Source organism: Phyllostomus discolor, chromosome 6 (genome assembly GCF_004126475.2).
Source record: "Phyllostomus discolor isolate MPI-MPIP mPhyDis1 chromosome 6, mPhyDis1.pri.v3, whole genome shotgun sequence".
Classification (NCBI taxonomy): domain Eukaryota; kingdom Metazoa; phylum Chordata; class Mammalia; order Chiroptera; family Phyllostomidae; genus Phyllostomus; species Phyllostomus discolor.
In genome coordinates, this window is record NC_040908.2 from 128,078,061 (window position 1) to 128,097,870 (window position 19,810).

The 19,810-nt window shown below is 45.4% G+C and overlaps 1 protein-coding gene across 3 annotated transcripts in view; it reads right to left on the reverse strand.

Annotated features, from left to right (window-relative positions):
- SCUBE2 (signal peptide, CUB domain and EGF like domain containing 2) overlaps positions 1-19,810 on the reverse strand; it is a 71,612-nt gene that overhangs the window by 20,966 nt on the left and 30,836 nt on the right. The window contains exons 8-16 of one of the 3 annotated variants that reach the window (XM_036028995.1): positions 17,249-17,365; positions 16,196-16,318; positions 13,671-13,787; positions 12,187-12,309; positions 11,657-11,770; positions 11,330-11,416; positions 9,511-9,618; positions 7,241-7,396; positions 6,638-6,844 (exon numbers count right to left, since the gene is read on the reverse strand). In XM_036028995.1, coding sequence (XP_035884888.1) covers positions 6,638-6,844; positions 7,241-7,396; positions 9,511-9,618; positions 11,330-11,416; positions 11,657-11,770; positions 12,187-12,309; positions 13,671-13,787; positions 16,196-16,318; positions 17,249-17,365 — 1,152 coding nt within the window. Of the gene's footprint in view, positions 1-6,637; positions 6,845-7,240; positions 7,397-9,510; positions 9,619-11,329; positions 11,417-11,656; positions 11,774-12,186; positions 12,310-13,670; positions 13,788-16,195; positions 16,319-17,248; positions 17,366-19,810 lie in introns of all 3 variants that reach the window. The other 2 variants (XM_028517568.2, XM_036028996.1) reach the window with 2 other exon arrangements.

Below are 19,810 nucleotides of genomic sequence, written 5' to 3' on the forward strand. Positions count from 1 at the left end.
AGTGGGCTGTTCCTCCACAGTGACAGGAGGCAAGTCAGAGCACATGCAGACAGACATGGGAGGGCCGGTCTGGACACGAGCGATGACGCTGTTTCCCTAGACTCCCAGACACCCATGGACACCTCTGTCCGGAAGTCTTGTTACAACTTAAACTTCCTTAAACTTAAAGGAAGGAGAAGCATTGCCCAAAGGAATGCTTCTCCTTCCTTTCCTGCCCAGGCCTTCCTACCCGTCTGGCTTTTCCCTTTTTATAAACGCATCTCTACTCTTCCTGTCACCAAGACTCCAACCCTCAGAGTCCAAACCGCAGTTATTATCCCAGACTCCTCTCCTCCCTGCTCCATCAGTCAGCTGCGGCATCCTACAAATGTGACCCTTTTGTCCTTTTCTATTCTTCATCCCTGTGGCACCAGTGTCCTTTGATCCTCACCATCTCTTATGTAAATTACTGCAAAAACCTTCCAACTATTTCCCTCGCCTTCTGCTCCTCCTGCCTCAGCTCTGTCCCACCACCAGCTTCACCCTTCCAAAGTGCCGCTGTGATGGGTTCTCTCTCGGGCTCAGAAACCTCTTTGACTTGACTCAACTTCCAGCACTTCTCTCAGTGTCTTCAACTCAAAACTCAGTCTTTAGTTGCCTTTTCTATATCTGAGTTCATTCTTTCTCATGCCCTCTCACGAGACTATTTTTTTTTTGCTTTTCCTATAAATCTTTTCTGATTATTTCTTCCCCACTGATCACATTCATGTATCTATTCAACCAGCCCACAGCTCTTTCTCAGTGCCTCCTGCATGTGAAACAGGCCTGCGTGAGACGGGCGGCGTATTGGGAAGGAAGTGCCCGGATCAGAGGCCACGTCAGGGATCTCGGAGTTCGCCCAACCCTTTCCTCTTCTCGGTCCCCAGTTCGATGTATCACCAAATGCTGCTGAGATTTCCTCCTAAATATTTCCTCAGTCCATTGCTTCTTTCCTACAGCCTTCACGTTCTCAATATTTCTCATGAGAGGCATTCAAAAGCTCCCAAATTGGTTTTTCAGTCTCCAGTCCTGAGCCCCGCATCCAGAGACCTGGACGCACCTCGGCTAAACCCTCTAACAGCACCTCACCACCTGGAGACAAAGCAAGACTCCTCAGCAACAGAGCCCAGGTCTCTCTCGACTTGCCATGCTTTCCCCACTGGCCTCACTGCCCATCACACCCACCCCACACTCCAAGGCTGGTAATACTGAAATGTCAGGAGTCCCCTGGGTACATCTTCCTGGTTCTCGTTCCCCAAGGCCATTCCTCTGCTTGCATACCCCTCTCCATGTACAGGTCACACACACATTCTTCAAAACCCAGCTCCTGCTTTCTCTCTTTTGGGAAGGCTTTCGGACTTTTCCCTGGGAAGGCTAAGTGTGACTTGAGGGAGGCTGTGGCATTCATTCAGGCCTCCCAGCACAGAGCTGGCCCTCGGAGAGTTCTCCGTATGGGTGCAGCATGAGTAAGACAGTCACAGGGCACAGGCTGTACCCAGGGGAGGTGGGAGTTTTCAAATTGAGAGAGTTGGGAACATAGGCTCTTAAGTCAGATCTGACTTGAATCCTGGCTCTGTCGCTTACTCACTGGGTGACACTAGGTAAATCGCTTACCCCCTCTGCCTTAGTTTCCTCGTCTGTAAAAAGGGCATGATTCTTCTTCCTACTTAAATCTTAGCTCATGTGTCACCTGTTCTGAGAGTCTTCCCTATGGAGAGTAACCCTTTATCCCCTCTGGCACTCTCTGTTTTATCATCTTCATAGCACTCACAACTTCTAAAATTATCTTTCTTTTTTTTAAGCCTCACCCAAGGATATGTTTATTGATTTTAGAGAGAAAAGAAGGGAGACAGAAATAGAGAAAAAGAGAGAAACATCAATGAGAGAGAAACATTGATTGGTTGCCTTCTATAAACACGCTGACCAGGGATCTGACCCACAAACGTTTGGTGTACGGCACGACGTTCCAACCAGCTGAGCCCTCTGGCCAGGCCTAACTGTTCTTCTTTACTTTTCTATTGTTCTTGCCTGTCTGTTAGAATGTGAACTTCATAAGACCAGGCCCCTCACCCATTATATTCTCATGCTTCATCCCAAGTTCACAGAGTGGCACAGAGTGGCATCTTGGTAAGTACTGGTTGAGTTCATTTTTATCAACTGCTACAGCGGAGAGCTACAGCTCTTAAAAGCTGAATTAGAATTTCCTAGTCTCTCAAGAATACAGGCATTAAAATACTTCCCAGTTTGCCAGCCGCCTGGATTGTGTCTTAAAAATCTCAGCAAGTTTTAAGAATAATCAAATGCAAAAATATAGTCATATATAGTAGCAAGTATATTTCTTAAATAATTTTTTCTTTATGAAAGGATAAATAGCTATGAACAAAAAACAGCTAGAAAGCCATGTGATCATTAATTTTTCTGTAGCTCTAAAGGACTTTGTGAATTACAACGGAGTTTAAGGAATTTGTTCTTTGGAGAATATAATTGCTATCTTTTTTCCCCATCTTGCTGAAACTGATCACAGATAGTAGATACAGAAGTCATCTGCACAGCGAGCTGTCCCAAAAGTTCTTAAATGCCAAATTAACGAGAAGTTACTGTGTAAAAATGACTATAAGAAAGTATTTAATTGGTCAGAAGGGACTGTTCTTTGATGTAACTTGGGACTTGTTTTTAATCTTTGCTGGAGGACATGTTCATTTTTAGAGATGTGAATTTTAGACAGAAAGGAAGGGGGGAAGGGAGAGAGGGGGAGAGAGAGGAAGAGAGAGAGAAACATCAATGTGTGAAGGAAACATCAATCAGTTGCTCCCCGCAACCCCACCAGCCCACACACACCCCGACAGGGGATCAAACCCAAAACCTAAGTGTGTGTGCCCTGACCAGGAATCGAATCTGAAACCTTGTTTTGGTGTGCGGGATGGCACTCCAACCAACTGAACTACCCAGTCACGGCTGTAACTTGAGACTTTAAATTGTATTTCTTAAGTGATATTAGAAAAACAAACAATTCAATGGAAAAATAGGCAAAGAATATGGATATTCTCAGAAGAAGAAATCCAAATGGCCACAGATATATGACAACATGCTCAGTCTCACTAACAGAAATGAAAAAACAGTTGAAATTATCAGATTTCACTTATCAGATTTGCAAAGATTAAAAAGATCAGTGATAGCTAACCCATTTTAGCAATGATGTGGGGCAATAAATACTCAGATGCAACATCAGAGAGGATATGTATTAGGATGGTCTTAAAGTTTTAAATATACATGTCCTTTGACCCAGCAATTGGGTCAGAAATATTGGCCGTGCACACACAAAAAAGATAATCAATTGCAGCATTGTCTGTGATAGAAAAATTATGAAAAATTTAATATCCATCAATAGGGTGGCAATAGATGGCTATTTCATATCACTAATAAATACTGGTATCTTAAAAAAGGACTAGGAAGCTTTAAAAGAAATGTTAGCTCATCTATTAGCACAGAAAGATGTAGTGATCTACTATATAGTTATATATAGCACTATTCAAATTATATTGATATATTTTTAAATGTTTTTCACATATAAATCTATAATCTATTTTCAACACAGCAGCCAAAGTTGTCCTTTTAAAACATGAGTCAGAACTCTGTTATTCCTCTGCTCAAAATCCTTCATTGGCTTCATTTCTCAAGTTCAAAGTCAGTGGTCCCCACCACCATTTCCAATCCCCAGGTAATCTGACCCTTGGCTACTGCTCTGACTCCTTCCCTTTCCCCTCCCTCATCCTTCACGTCCTGGCCTTCTTTCTAGTACCTCAGGCCTTTTGTATTTGTTGGTGCCTCTGCCTGGGACTTCTCCCAGATACCCATCCCCAGGGTTTGCTTCCTTAACGTTCTGCCCAAGTGACATTCTGCAGGACCATAATCCTTGACCACAGTCTGCATTTGGGAGCATGCACACCTCCTCACCCCTCCCCTTTGCCCTGGCACTATCTATTCCAGCTCCCTGCTCACCGGTTCTTCACACCCTTACTGCCAGCAGCCACATGGTATCTCTCCCTGTTTATTGGATGGTCTGTCTCCCCCTCTAGCATCGCACACTCTGCGAGGGCTGAGGCTTATGCTCTTTTGTCTCATTCCTAGATTCTCAGCTCCTCCAACAGTACCTGGCATACAGCAGGTGCCCCATAAATATTTATTGAATAAATAAATAAAATTTCATTTTTATGCATGCATGAAAACAGACTTTGGAAAAATATGCAGCAAGTTATTGACTGTGATACTTCTGGGGAATGGGAATGGGAGCCAAGGGGAGAACTCGTAGCTTCACTGTGCATATTTCTGTACCATTTGAAACATGCACTATTTTGGTAATTTAAAATGAAATAAAAATATTTTAAAGGGAAAACATAATGGTTCCATCTCTCCTTCTAGGTGATTCAAAACACTTTTTTGAAGTGTCTTCTGCAGACACTGAAAATAGTTTCCAAAAGAGAATGATCTTAGGCTTATCTCTGTGTGTGCACCACTTCAGAACCTACCAGTAAGCCTGGTGTGTACAAAGTTCTAACACCATCAAATAGGCCACGAATATAAGACAGACAGGCAGATATACAAACACTAACATGCACACAGCAGCTTGCTTGCCTGTGCCATGAGTCTGCTGGGTAGAGCCTTTCTACTTAACATACCCAGCAGCTCTTTACACCCATCTGAAGGATTTTCACTGGGAATTCTCTGTGCTGTTTCCTCTCCGTGCTGTTTCCTCTCTGTGGTAAGATCTTCAACATTGCTGTCAGACACAGTGACCCTGGTTTAGTCCCATATGGGCTGCAAAATCCATCCATTGCTAGAGAGAGCTCTTGAGACAAGACATGTTACCTGCCTCAGCAACAGCTCCAAGGTAACGTAGCATGCCGAGCGTTCAGGACACATTCACAAACACACAACAGCTGCACAAACCCCACAGCGAGCATCCTTTATGAGTTGGCATGGTCATGAGGCCTCTGTTAAGTAACTCGTGATCCTCAATCTTTGGCCATGAGTCCCTAGAAGCACACCCTCGTTAGTATGGGTAACACTCTCACTGGGCGTTGGTCCACGGGGCCTTTGACGCTTGTTTTTCCTGAATTCTTAACTGGCCGCAAAGGCTCCCTGGAAAGATGACCAGCCCTCTCCCTAACAGGTAGCAACTGGAGAAAAGGAGTGCAATTCAGCTCTGAGGGGCCAGGAGGAGGGCCAGCCCCCGATCCCTGTAAGTTTCTGCAACTCACCCAGGAGAGTCGGGCAGCAACAGCCAACTTTCATCAACATTTTTGTACAGAAACAAATGAGAACAAGCCAACCAGCTGTGTTTTACTGCTTTTTTTCTTTGTAAGAGAGTCAGCTGGAATAGAAGTCAAGACTATTTGAGAACCAGCCTCTGGTGGACAGTTACACTTGATTTTACCATGTTTCAGCAAAGCAGCAGATTTGGGCGATGGGGTTAAGTTGACAATTCTCCTGAATGAGTACCAGGGGTCCAGCTTTGCTTCTTCACAAACACCGATTTATTACTCCTTAGCTCAAGCTCCATTTCTCAACACATGTGATTCTGATGACACTTCAGAAAAGACATTAGTTTACTCTGGAGGGGTCTGGTTATCAAAATTCACCTTAATTGGGACCAGAGCACAGGTTTTGGGGTCAGCCCATCAATGTGACCTTGAGCAAGAGAACTCAGCTCTCTGAGCTCCAGTTTGTTCATCTGTTAAGTGGAGATAATAATACCTGCCTGGTGAGATGCCTGTTAGGATTAAACAAGATAAGGCAGCTACAGTGCCTAGATACAGTGCTGTACTTGTGACAGCCGAGAACTCAATAAATCATTACCATTATTACTATAAAGTGAGCCTCCCAATCTTCCCCGTGTAAGACTTGTAGATAGAATCTCTCATAATTGCCCAGAACAGTCTCTCAAAATAAACGAATTTCAAGACTGACCACCCTAGAACCACTTGTCCAGGCTCCTCTTGACTGGAACTTCATCAGAGGAATAGAATCAATGTTGCTCTGATTTAATACGCGCGCACGCACACACACACACACACCAACGTAGGTGAAGCTGACACTACGAGGAACCTTGGACTGAAGCTCAGGGGTCTCATAAGGCAGCTGAGCAGCGCCCAGCCTTGCCTCTGTGCAAAACTGCAGACAGGAGATTGCTTGTAGCCCCCATCGGTTGAGCCAGAGGCAGCTAAGAGGGGAGCTGGGATAGTGGAGCGTGCAGAAGGCTCATGGTGCCCTATACCTGCAGCCCTGCTCCAGTCAGGAGACCACAGTTACCTGACAATCCCTGTCCCTCAGACCCTAAAAGGGCAACACTCCCTCTTCTCATCAACCCTGCCTCTCCCTTTCTGCCCCTCAATTCGGCAAACATTTATTAGTGCCCTCCATGAGCCAGGTGCTAGGGTGCTCCTGGTCCAGCAGATGTGAGAGACACCGCCATGTAGTTCCTAAATGAGTGGACGGCCAGTGTGTTCTCTGGAGGGAGCCCAGAGAGGGGAGGACGGGCCAGACATATGGTTACCCTTAGTGTTTATGGAACTGAAGACAGTTCTGTCAGCAAGAAAGTTCTGGCCAATGGGCCACTCACCACATTTGTTTCCCACATGGCTCTGGCCCACTCCACAGGACTGTGTCCGGTGTTCCGACGCTCTGGGAGCCTTTTTAGCCACTTCGAGGTCCATGCCTGAGAGCTGGAGGTGAAACTGCTCTCTGTGGGCAGCCTTCCGGAGTGTGCGGATGGCTTTCCGGAGCCTCTTCTCTGTTCGCTTTACGATGCAGCTCAGATCGCAAGAAGCTACAGAAAAAAAGAGGGACAGCAGTGGGGGAGGACATCAGTTGCCGCGTGTGAGGGCAATCAGACCCACCACAGGGCCCGCCACTACCCACGGCTCCCTGTGGTCAGATGGGAGCGACCTGGAGCTGAGCACCTAGCAGGCCGGGCAACATTCAATACCGAGAGAAATTTGTTGGCCAACATGGTAGCTTTGGGTTTTCATGAACATGAAACAGATAAAATCGTCAGGTTCCAAACCAATTCAGTGTAGTTTGGGGGAGGGGTGGAAAAAACAGGAGATACTTCAGTGGTTGCACTGCTTTCCCCCTGCACCCCGAGAATGACAGAAAGTGAAAGGCAAAGGAATCAGGAGCGAGCTGTGAGAAGCCTGGCACCACAGACCATTTGCAAACCAACCTGTCACCTCCTTTTGGTTAGTTTCAAGCTCAAACTCAAGAGTGATAAACATTTCCTTAGTGGCGCTTGGTCGGCCTGGGGCTCCCGGGACTTGCTTGCCGGAGCTGCATGTAAGGTTTGCGTAGCGGAAGCTCTCTTTTACTGAGCTGTGCTTCTCTGTATGAAGAAACAAAATGATCGGAAGCCAAATTCTGGCAAAGCACTCAGTCGAACATTTGCTAGAGCTCAGTAAACATTTCATTAAAACAACCCACAAGGGACTAAATGATTAACTCTAGATGCCAAGACGTTGAAAGCCCTCAGTGTGGAACACGATGACATTTTGCTTTTGAAGGGCCGGTATTGCCTCCTATGTCGCTTAACGATTTAGCTCTTGAAAGGTGTTTTCATGGACAGAAGCTGGCTGTTTTTGACTGACAAGCCACATGTGTGGCAGGCAGGAACCGGGGTAGTCTCGCATCTCTGACTGATGGTTTGCCAAGGTGCACTCGTGTTCTCACAGGTGGTTTCCTTAAAGCTGGACTGGGACGTGCCAAGCAGGGGCTGGGGCTTCAAGTAGGGAATGAGCACGAGAGTAGAAAGGAAACCAACTCCAGCTTTCAGGCAGACTGACCTTGAAGTAATTCAAACCCAAAGGGAAAGCTGGGAAGCACATCAACAGTGAGGTCTCATTCTGAAATGGCCAGGAGCGACACACGGCACAAAGAATCGGCAGAGCCAAACAGCATCGTGAAGGCATGTGGGATGGATGTGTGTCAGGGAAGGCAGGGCTGTGCCATCCCCATGCCTGGCTTTGGCTCTCACCCCTCACCCATGGCGCCCAGGGAACCTTTCAACCAATGATCGCTGACCGAACCAAGAGCTGGTCCACATATCATCCACACGATTGATTTGTGTCTGTCTTAAAGTCGTGCTTTACTGAGCAGGAGTGTCCCCTTCTTCACCATTACAAGGATGCCCAAGGCTCCACAGCTTACCAGCGGCCCTCTGTTCATTGCCCCTAAGATCTGTCTTACCTTTTCAAAGGCTAACTTTAAATCTCAAAATGAACAGATGTTCGTTTTGAGCCTTTCTCCCTTTCAATTTTCCCATATCTATTTTTTTTTAACTTTTTATTTTAGGATAAATTTAGATTTATGGGAAAGTTGCTAAGATAGTACTGAGAGGTCTCATATACTCTCCACCAGGTTTCCCCTGATGTTAACTAATATCTTCCACTAACACGTATATTTATCAAAACTAAGAAATTAACATTAGTACAACATCATTAAGTTAACTAAAGACCAAGAGTATTTTTAAATAATGTTTTTTCCTTCTGACCTAAAAATATAAATGCCCACTGTAGAGAATCTGGAAAATGCAGAAAAAAATTAAAATTGCCTGTTGTCCTCCCACCCAGCTATAACGACTACGAATGATGTGGTCAGTTTTTTCTACCTCCCCTTTTGTTTTTATACAACTTGGGCTGTATTAGATATATGAAGTGTTCCTCTCCGTTTTTCCATCTTAGCAATGGAACAAGAACATTTTCCTATGCCACTACACATTTTGTGAAACACGTACTTGATAGCCGCACGGTATTCCCTCAAATGGAGGCACCCACATTAACCTTGGGTAGTTACTCACAATAGGCAGTGCAGAGCGACCACAGTGCAGAGCGACCACAGTGAACTGTTTGTTTGCTCAACTTACATGAGGGAAGATTGGGGAAAGAAGCCTCCCTACTACTGGGATTCTGATTTTTTTAAATCTTCAAAATCATTTCATGCAACAACACTGGAGATGTGAGCTGGGGGAGACAGACAGGGTTCTGCTCCTTTCAGCGAGGCCAGCTGGATGGTGTCTGCTCTGCTGAAGCCTCCAGGAACTAGATCCAGCAGGAAAACTGATGCCACATCTTTGTTCATCAGAGATTACCCTTTCTGAGCCAAACCTTTTTCCATTTCTTTGGTGTATATTTCGAGCAAACTTGAAGATCTAGAAAATTTAACCCGATATGATCACAAAGTGCTAATGCATGTGAAAGGCCTTCCTGGTTCATGAGAACCTACAGGTTTCCCCAGAGCTTCACCATTTGCACCTCACAAAGGACACTCTGAAGTCTAACCCCAGAACTACACAGGATGCTAGGCTAGCCTCCTCTTCCTCCCGGGAAGAGAGTCCTTGGAGACTCTGAACTGTTCAACCCCCAGCTGAAGGGCTCGGGCTTGCTCCGGGCCCCTTTCCCAACATGCAGGCAAGCTCCCTGCACCAGCCATCTGAGTCCGTACCTGGTAGTGCTGGTCGCAGGCCCTCGGGGAACAACAGCTCAGCCTTTTTCAAACTACACTTGCCTTCATTTAGCTTAAAGGTTACACTTGTCCTGACGGTGGCGACATCTTCAGAAAGAAACAAGTGAGAGATGTTACCTTGAGAGGCAGAGGAATGGAAACCCCAGGTGGGTGACAGCAAGCGATCCACTGGCTGGGTCCCACCACACACCGCATATCCTGAGCCCCTCTCACCCAGAGACCGAGGAAGGTTTGCATCATGGAGTAGCCATCCCCCTGGGCCTGGGGCCACCAGGAGCCTCCTATGAGCTACACGTATTCCTCCATCTGAGATGAATCCAGTGCTCAGATATAACAAAGGGAGGGCCTGAAGTAACCTCAACAGTGCGATAAGACAGGAGGTCTTTTTTTGTGCCTTTCCAGAAAAGAAGACTGGAATCCCCTAGTTCAAATTTGGGCAGGACTGATGAGGCAAATGGGGAAGGGCAGATTCTCCTGCATAAGGCTGTGGGGGGAGGACAGGGCTGAGGGAGCCACCAGTCCAGACAGAATGGCACTCACGAAACGTGGCCAGGGTTCTCAGGGTCGGGGAGGCCCCGCCTTGAGGGGCTCTGTGCAAAACTCTGCTCTCCGCCCACGGTCGGTCTTAACCATATAGGTTAGGCTCTGGAGCCAATGACCAGGATTCAAACTCTAGCTCTTCAACTTGTGAGGAGAACTTAATCTCCCCAATTCTCAGTTTTCTCATCTATAAAACAGACATAATTATGTTACCTGCATTACCAGGCTGTTGTAAGGATTTAATGAGATAATGCAAAAAAATAAAAAGTTCAGCCTAGTATCTGGTACAGAGTGACAGCTGAGTTACTGTTAATGACTTGCTTGCGCACCCTTGGGTGGCCTAAATGGCCACGTGACCTTCACTGAGGGACTTGGTGAGACACAGCATGACGTCCGCTCCGGCTCGGCCCAAAGCTCAGGCAAGTGGAGCAGTAAAGCGTGTGCTTGCAACTCTGGGTTCAGACTGCCTACTTAAAATCCTTGCTCCACTATTTCTTACCAGAGCCACTTAGAGTCCATTATTTCACCTCTCTGAACTTCAGTTTCTTCTTCTGCTTAAAGACGATAATAATAAAATTGCCCCAGAGAGTTGTAATGTGGATTAAATCAGCTAATGCAGGAAACTCAGTGGCTGGAATACTTGAACTGTTCGGTCAGTATATGCAAGCTATTATCATCCTGCCCCAGGTCCCTGGCATTGCTCATACATGTGGTCTGGCCATCGAGAACCACTTCTTCATTCACGTGTTCTCATGACATATCATTGAGATGCCTAAATCTGGGAGGACGAAGCTTCCTAAAAGCTTTCAATTTCTTTGTCTTTTGACAAAACAGAAAGGGTTCAAGGTCCTTTCTCTGGACAGAAGTCCAGAGGTCCCCCTGTCAGATCTATATCTGTCTCCACCAATGCCATGCACCCAGGCACCCTTTCATGGTGGGCCTTTGAGGTGCTCTAGGGCACAGGGAGTTTGGGAGACCTGAGTTTTCTGGTTCCAGAACTCTGCTGGCCTCTGCCCAATGTGATGAAAGCACCGGGGCTGAACACAGAGCCGCCCGGCACACAGGGACACCGAGTAGGTGTCTGTTACACAGTAAGTCAGATGTCAGGCATCCAGGCTGCAGGCAAGAACGTCCTCTAACATGCTCATGACATCGAGGAGATAAACAGAAAACAGAGCCAATGCCCAAGAGCAGCACCCCAGGAATGAAGCCCGTTGAGCACAGCGAGCCCCAGAGAGGACACACATTTGGTAATTACCCCCAAAAGCAGAGTCATTTGACTTTTGCTGTTTGTTCCTGAGAGAAGAGGAATTGCCGCAGGTAACAGAGTAGGCCTCTTGCAGTCCTGACAGATAGAATGTGGATTGTCAACACGTAAGTGAGGTTACAGTTGCTCCCGGTAGCAGACAAAATCACCCCCCAACCCTACTGCACGCAGACCACTAGGAAAACACCCAGCACGTGGTGTCTCAAAATAGTAGCCTCCGGTGACTGGGGGAAGCCCTTTGAGGTCACCCAACACCTAAAGGCCGGGAAGGCCAAGCCCTGGCATGACAACCTGCCCCAGAGACTGGGACCCACTCACCTGAAGAGAGGTGAATGCCAGAGTGACATCTGAGGAAGCACCTGTCTCCTCCGCCACTCTTCCCGCAATGCAGGGACACGTGGGGTGATACACTAGTGGGCAGGACCCCCTTCACTTCTAGACAGGACAAAATATAGTCACTTACAGAAAGAGAAGGACATTTCCAGGTGTGACAAAGATGGCTGGGTCCCATGTATCAGAGGCCCCAAGAAAAGAAGGTAGAGCTGACACTCAGCACAGAACACAAGACGCCAGGCACCGTTTCCCACCGAGGTAAAGGAGCTACTTGTATGCTGTTTTTCTCATGCAAAAAAGCAACCAGGAAAATGGAAGTGAGTTCCAACCTATGCAGAAGCACAGAGGCAATGCCAGAGCCTGCAAAGTATCTCCTGTTTTTGAACTATTTCAAGAGTGGCTGCTACAGCTAAGGGGAGGAGAATTCAGGGGTGGGATGGCCAGTCGCACTCCGGGCCCAGTCAGACATGGGAGAGTGCCGCTGGGCCCGTGGCGAGCTGCTGCCGGAGTCTTACCCACACAGTCTTTTTTATTCCAGTGGAGCTTGTATGCAGGATGGCACTGGCATTCGTAGCTGCCCACCGTGTTCACACAGACCTGCTGACAGCCTCCGTTGTTGACGCTGCACTCGTTGGTGTCTGGGGAACGAAACACGCTCCTGTCACAGCAGCCCCTCACCGACTCGGCGGTCGCTGTCCTTCGCTTGAGGAAGGAGCAGGAGGGGAGTCGCATGGTTGAAACCCACTAAACAAAGGGGAGATGCTGACTGCCTTTAGGACATGTCCTTGGCATCAGCTGACCCCATTGTCCACCCAGGGGATTTCCCCGCACGAACCTCACCAGAATGGCCTCAAGTTCCATTTTTGACCAACCACTCCCCGATTAGGGACACTCAGAGAGGGTCACACTCTACTTTCAGATGCCCGAACTCAGATGCTACACAGGCTTCCAAGTTAAAACTCTGCCATCCTCCTGAGCTACATGCTAAGGCAGATAGACAGAATTAGGACTCCCCACTGAACAGTTCATGTAGTTGAACTGCAGAGAAGGAAAACGACTTGCATGAATCTCCATCAACCTGAGACTGAGCCTAAGTCAAAGGTGGCTCTAACTAAAACCCAGATACACATCTGTATGCAAGGAGCATGCCCTTGGGGTTGCTTGATGGACTGGAAGAGTGTGTTTTTCACAATGCCAAGAATGTGTCAAAAAAAAAGAAGAAAGATAACACTGTCCATAGCAAATCACTATTATCCATTCTTCTTAAGCACAGGACACAAAGACTGGGCAGAAAGTATTTAGGCCAGTGATTCCCAAATCCTCAGGTCCTCAGCACCACCTTGGAAGCCCCAGATATTCTGAGTCAACACCTGAATCTCTAGCCTCAAAGACTGCTGAACGAACATGATGATCAGGGAGCAGAGTAGGAGTCATTTGGTGCTAAATCTGACTGATGCCGTAGTCTACTTGACCATGAGGACAAAGGACATCAGAACATGTTGCTACATGGGCACCAAGCAGAGAGAAAGTCAATGGTCCAGCTTCCAGCTCAAAGGCCTGCTTAAAGACCAACTAAAGGGCTCGAACAAGGCTTTGTGGTCAGTTCCTACACACAGCAAGGCTGTGGAACTGTTGGTGTCCAGCCAACCCTCTCTGAGGACTGTGACTTTACTATCTGCTGGGAAGTTCCAGCGGGTAGAGTGTCATCTCCTGAGAGATCCTCCCATTCTCTGAATATAACTGCATCAGTAAACTCAATAAAGAATTCACAGCTGAAGAGCTTATCTCTTCTGCCTGCTCCATTTCATACTTGATGTGTTAAAGGGATAAATGGGGACAGACTTCCCTTAGCCAATGCTTCCCTTGAGTCGATGGGTTCAATACTACTGTACAGGAACTGGAATGTCCCCTTCACCCCCCAATGGGGAAAACTTAGGGATAAGTCCTGCTCCTCTACAGGCCCAGCCTCCTCTGACTCCAAATGGGGCATTCTGCTCACCTCCACAGTGGGTAAAGCCGTAGAGGGTGTAGCCTTTGTTGCAAGCACATGTGAATGTGCCAGGGTGGTTGATGCAGCTGTGGTCACAGGTCCTGTCCAAAGAGCATTCATCCACATCTGCAATTGTAAAAGGAGAGGGGATCTGAAACCAGTTCTGAAGGATAGGTGGAGAGAACACTTTTACAACAACACCAGTTACTGGGGAAAACAACACAAACAGAATAAAACATTATCTGTTCTCCCACTCACTTGTGTTAAAGACAGTATTGAGAAGCCTACAATATGTGTCCTCACTGCCAGGACCCTTCTTTCCAAATTCTGTTGCAAACTGCACTTGTCTAAAAGGTCAGTTGGTCTCCCTCACCCATGCTTATTTGCAGGGCTGAGGAACTTAAAATATTGAATTGAAGCCAAATGAGATAACATATGTAAAATGAGTTTGGAAGTGATAAGGCACAGCCTGTGCATTATTATTGTTATATTACTATTGGTAAAACAGCAATAGTAATCTTAGAAGCTAGGGGAAAATGAAAGGAGAATCCAACTTGGGTTGGAGATAAATCTGGTTCCTCTCTCTTTGATTTTTCTGGAAGGAGTCTTTTGGCCCCAGGAGGCCAGCTGACCCTGGCTTTAATGCCTCCTGCACTAAAAGACTACATTAACGCTAACATCTGCGCTACTTTTCTATGGCAGACACTGAAATTTGGTGTTAAATTTCCAAGATGGATGCTCTTGGCCAATCCCTTGGTTTTCCTCCCGATGGTTCCATCCCATGGGGCCCCTCCAACCTGGTCCAGTGCGGAGACATCCCCGACTTCTGCTGAGGTCCTAAAAACTAGCCTCAGGACTGCGTTTGTGGATCTAATCATCTATTCTTCCCTGGTCTGGTCCTCACATCTTTCCTGCAGACTAGAACTTTAGAGCTTCACTTCCTGAGCTCTTTGTGGGCCTTTGACAGAGTTATAACTTATGTCTCCAAATGAATAAACCAGGACCAGCGCAGAACTCAGTGGAAGCTAACTAGACCATTGCTATATCTCTTTTCCATATCTAATGTGCTGCAAGAAACTACATTAATAAAAAACACAAACATTTGGGAGGAACTAGAAGAATAAAAAAGTGAAATAAAAAGGGCAAATTCTTGCAACACCTCTTCTTCCCTAGCTTTTCCCAGAAATCCTGGCAACTTCTTCAATAAATTTGTTCTGTGCAAATATTTGTACTACCAAGACTGATCAGTGAAAAATGAGAAAAAGTCTGTTTCTTCCCCAGTAATTGATGTCACGCCATGAATTCTGTTATTAACATCAGCCAGTTGTTGAGAAAGTAGACTCTTCCAGTAGCTGACTTTGGCTGCTCGTGACAGGCTTTTGCTTTGCCAAAAATAATGAGATCACTTTTCTAATTTCTTTTTAATGTGTTTACACAGCTTAAACAGAGTATTCCTTGCTCTATACATTATGAAACATTATGTAGAACAGCACATTTGCTTTCCAAGCCAAATGGATGAAAACCCGCAGTAATTGTCTAGAATGAACTCACTGAATTTAAAGGGGACTATGCTTGAATTGCCTGACAAAATATGTATTAAGAAGAAAAATCCAAGAAAGAAACCTAATTCATACTATAAGGTTTTTTAAAAAGGTAATGTTACATCTTTAGTATCTAAAGTGAAGTCAGATATTATTTTCTGATTTTGCTTTAATTCTGGGCTTTCTAACAAAATTAAGTTAGACTGTTCTTGTTTCTAGAAATGGAACAGGGATACATGATAGCAGGTCTTTTCTGAGACCTTCTTCCTGAAAAGACAAGTGGTGCCCCTACCCAAAAGCGTTTACTCCCACCCCAGACAGTTATTCACGTGTCAACAGCTGCCACCCAGAGAAGTTCCCTTGCCGCACCCTGACGTGGGAGGGATGCATCTGCCCAAGGACCGACCAGCCTCGCCTCCTTTCAGCCCCCTCCCTCTCCCCAAGCTCCAAGGCCATTCAAACAAGTGCTACAAGGAAGAGACCAATGGGTACATGATACTGATCATGGGTCAACCCCAACTGTTTACTCAGAAAAGGTATGTTAACTAAATCTGCTTATTTTGCCACTAAATTTTGTCTATAAAATCTGTAATGTTAAAGGACATTTATAAGGTGGCTCCCTTTGGTATACTTTCCATTCTGCTTTAATCATTAAAGAGAAGGAAAAGTATTCATTATCTCGACACCCTAATATCACCCTACGTGCATTCTGAGATCCAGTGTGTTCGTAGCAGAGAACTCTGCTCTAATCACACCAGATGGGTTCCTTGAGGTGTTCTCTAAGCATTCACAGCTTAATTTCCAAAATATACCTGTGAGCTACATCAGTGTTTTTATGCTCCCTAAAAGATGAAATAAGTGAGACACAGGTTGGAGGTGGGGTTGAGGACTCGGTTGAGAAGCCCAGCGAGTCAGTCTCTGCCAGGGTGGGGTCTCGTGTTCTCCACACCAACCGGCAGGCATCGCACAGCACAGCTACATTTCAGCACATACCTTGGCAAGACTTCTCATCTGTTAATAATTTAAATCCCTTTTTGCAGCTGCAGTCAAAACTGCCCACGGTGTTTTTGCAGAAATGATCACAACCTCCATTGCGGGTCTGGCACTCATCAATATCTGTAACAGGCAAGCATCGGCAAATCAGACAGCCATACTTGCCTCGTTTTCCACAAATCCCTGAAGTACTATTGTGTGTGCCTCATTATTCTCTGAAACAAAAACAGACCCATAGAAGCACTTAAGAATGTTCGCTGCTGTTTTTAATCTTACACATGTTTTCTTGCCTGGCTTAACCAATTTTGAGAGACAAGAGCCTAGTCCCCTTGAGAACTGTGGCTTGTGTTGCCCTTGACCAGCATTAGGAAACAATCTGTGGGACAGAATGCTGATGTCCTGTTATATTCTCATCCTCCCCCTGCTCCCTCAAGATAAGGTGGCTCCCTTTGGTATACTTTCCATTCCAGTTTAATCATTAAAGTTATAAGGAAGTAGAACATTTGTTTTGGCAAATTACACAACGATCAAATAGCCTTAATGCTTTTAAATTATTCTGATACTCAAATGAATCTTATCTTTTCTCAGTTTCAGCTGGTACCGGTAACTGGTTATCTACTTTTTATCATGTTGAAGAACTAAGCCTTCATAGTCTCGCCCATGAAATGCTAGCAGGTCATTGGGGTCTCTATTCATCAGCAAAAGTTAAAGGTATAGTTTTATTCATTAGGTTTTCTGGATAACAATCTTGGCTGTTATTTATGATATGTTGCTATTATCTCCTACACATGTTCCTTTGAACTTTTGCCTTTTTCTAATGTAGCCGCTGCCTGAAATGGATTATTTGATATTTGTAGAAGCTGATCTTCTCAACAGTTAGTGTAATTAGGTTGGTTCTAGTTAAGCTCACTCAATTATAACCTTCCACTAGCCGAGGGAAGAAAAGCTCCCATCAATATAAACTATAAGCAAGTCTGTAGTCACGCTGGAGGTGTGGAGGGGAAGAGGTGCATTTATCCCCACACATTAGCAGTACGAAGAGTCACAGGCTACCTTTGCAGGTCTTCCCATCCAACTGGAGAGTGAATCCAACGGGGCAACTGCAATGAACACCTGTCGAGGTATCCTTACAGGTCCGATCGCAGCCTCCATTGTTCACAGCACATGTTTCTGACAAGGAAGTATATAAAGGCAGTTAGCTTCCTGAAAAAGTGCTAATACAGGTGGGAGGAAAGAGATAGTGCAAAATTCATACCTAACAAAGTTCATAAAAGCCAAGAAGCATGGTGGGGTATTCATGGTTTTACCCCCAAGTCTCTGCCACCTGCAGGTGAGATAGAGGGAGAATGGGTGCAGCTCCTCCCACCCATCTAAAAAAGTGACATGTCCCAGGGAAGCTTAATGGGGTGATCAGAGGGATTAACGTGCCTCTCCCAAACTGCTGAGCCTTTCCCTCCACTGACTGATTTGAAGCCACTAAAACTTCCTGTTATCAACAGCCGGTGACTTGCTAAGTGTGAAATATCCGGCAGGTTAGATGTGAATACAGAACAGAGGAAAGGGGTGGGAGGTGGTCTTTCCTTAATCCTGAGCTCTCCCCCTTCAATATTAGTAACGGGCAAAGCAAGAGAAGCTAAGCTTTGCATGCCCCAACCATTCTCTTTTTGCAGACCAATGGCTTCTTCCTTACAACTGCCATTTAGCTCAGATCAGTTTACTTTCCATGAAAGGAGAAAGAGCTGTCAGAACTAGATAAAAAGTTAGCTGCAGTCATTAAAGAGCATCTATAGAGATGAACATTAAGCAAAATGGCCTTGTAGTTCTGCATTTCATACAATTACTCCAAGTAACAGAAAAATGCTCTTCCACATTCATTCAACTGATAGCACGTAGGCAGAGAGAAACCCGATTTTACTACCATAACTACCTTATTGTAGAACGTGGGGGTACAAGCTTAGTTCTGAGTAGATATGATAGACAGGACATACATGTTTATTTGCTTCCTCTCAAAATATCACTAAAATGATGTTTTAAAGAACAAATCCTTAAGGATGAAGAAAATAGGAGAGAATGGTGACTTCTGGCCAAGATGGAGGTATAAGGTAAACTGTGCCTTGCCCCACAACCAAAAGAAGGACAACAAATTTTAAAACAATAAACAAACCAGAAATGCCAGAAAATTGAACTGTACAGAAGTCTGACAACTAAGGAGTTAAAGAAGAAACATTCATGCAGACTGGTAGGAGGGGCAGAGATGTGCAGTTGGAGGGGAGAGGATTCATGGCAAGGTGGCAGCTGGAGGATCAGGGTGGGCAAGGGGGCAGCTGGCAGGCTAGGTGGTCCTACATTTGCATGCAGATAAACTGGGAGGAAGACAGACCATGCAACCCAGAGTTCCAGCATGGGGAAATAAAGCCTCAAAACCTCTGACCACAAAGATATGTAGGGGTTGCAGTGACAGGAGAAACCCTCAGCCTCCTAGGAGAGTTCATTGGAGAGACCCACAGGGTCCTTGAAGGTACACAAACCCACCCACCTGGGGAATCAGCACCAGAAGGGCCCAATTTGCTTGTAGGAAGCAGGGGAAATGACTGAAAGCTGGCCAACAGCAGAGTAAGAGGCACTGTTCCCTTTCAGGCCCCTCCCCCACATACAGCACCACAACAAAGCCTTATGTCTCCCAGCCCTGGTGAATACGTAAGGCTGCCAGACCAAAAAAAAAAAAAAAAAAAAGGCCCAAATGAAAGAACAGATCAAATCTCCAAAAATAGAACTAAGCAACAAAGAGATAGCCAACCTATCTTTCTGCAGTTGGAGGGGAAGAGGACACAATGATGCAGAGTTCAAAACACTGGTAATCAGGATGCTCAACAGAAATGGTTGAGTATGTTTGCAAAATAGAGGAAATGAAGGCTATGCCAAGCAAAATTAAGAAAGATATACAGGGAACCAACAGTGAAGGGAAGGAAATCAGGACTCAAATCAACAATTTGGAGCAGAAGAAAGAAATAAACATTCAACCAGGACAGAATGAAGAAATAAGGATTAAAAAAAAAAAAAGGAGAGCCTTAGGGACCTTTGGGACAACTTTAAATATTTCAACATCTGAATCATAGGGGTGCCAGAAGGAGAAGAGAAAGAGCAAGAAATTGAAAACTTATTTGAAAAAATAATGAAAGAAAACTCCCCTAATTTGGCAAAGGAAATAGACTTCCAGGAAGTCTAGGAAGCTCAGAGAATCCCAAAGAAGTTGGACCCATGGAAGTACACACCAAGGCACATCATAATTACATTACCCAAGATTAAAGATAAGGAAAGAATCTTAAATGTAGCAAGAGAAAAGGAGACAGTTACTTGCAAAGGAGTTCCCATAAGACTATCAGCTGATTTCTCAAAAGGAACCTTACAGGCAAGAAGGGGCTAGGAAGAAATATTCAAAGTCATGAAAAGGAAGGACCTACATCCAAGATTACTTTATCCAGCAAAGCTATCCTTTATTATGGAAGGGCAGATAAAGTGCTTCCCAGATAAGGTAAAGTTAAAGGAGTTCATCATTACAAAGCCATTATTACATGAAATGTTAGAGGACTTATCTAAGAAAAAGAAGATAAAAAA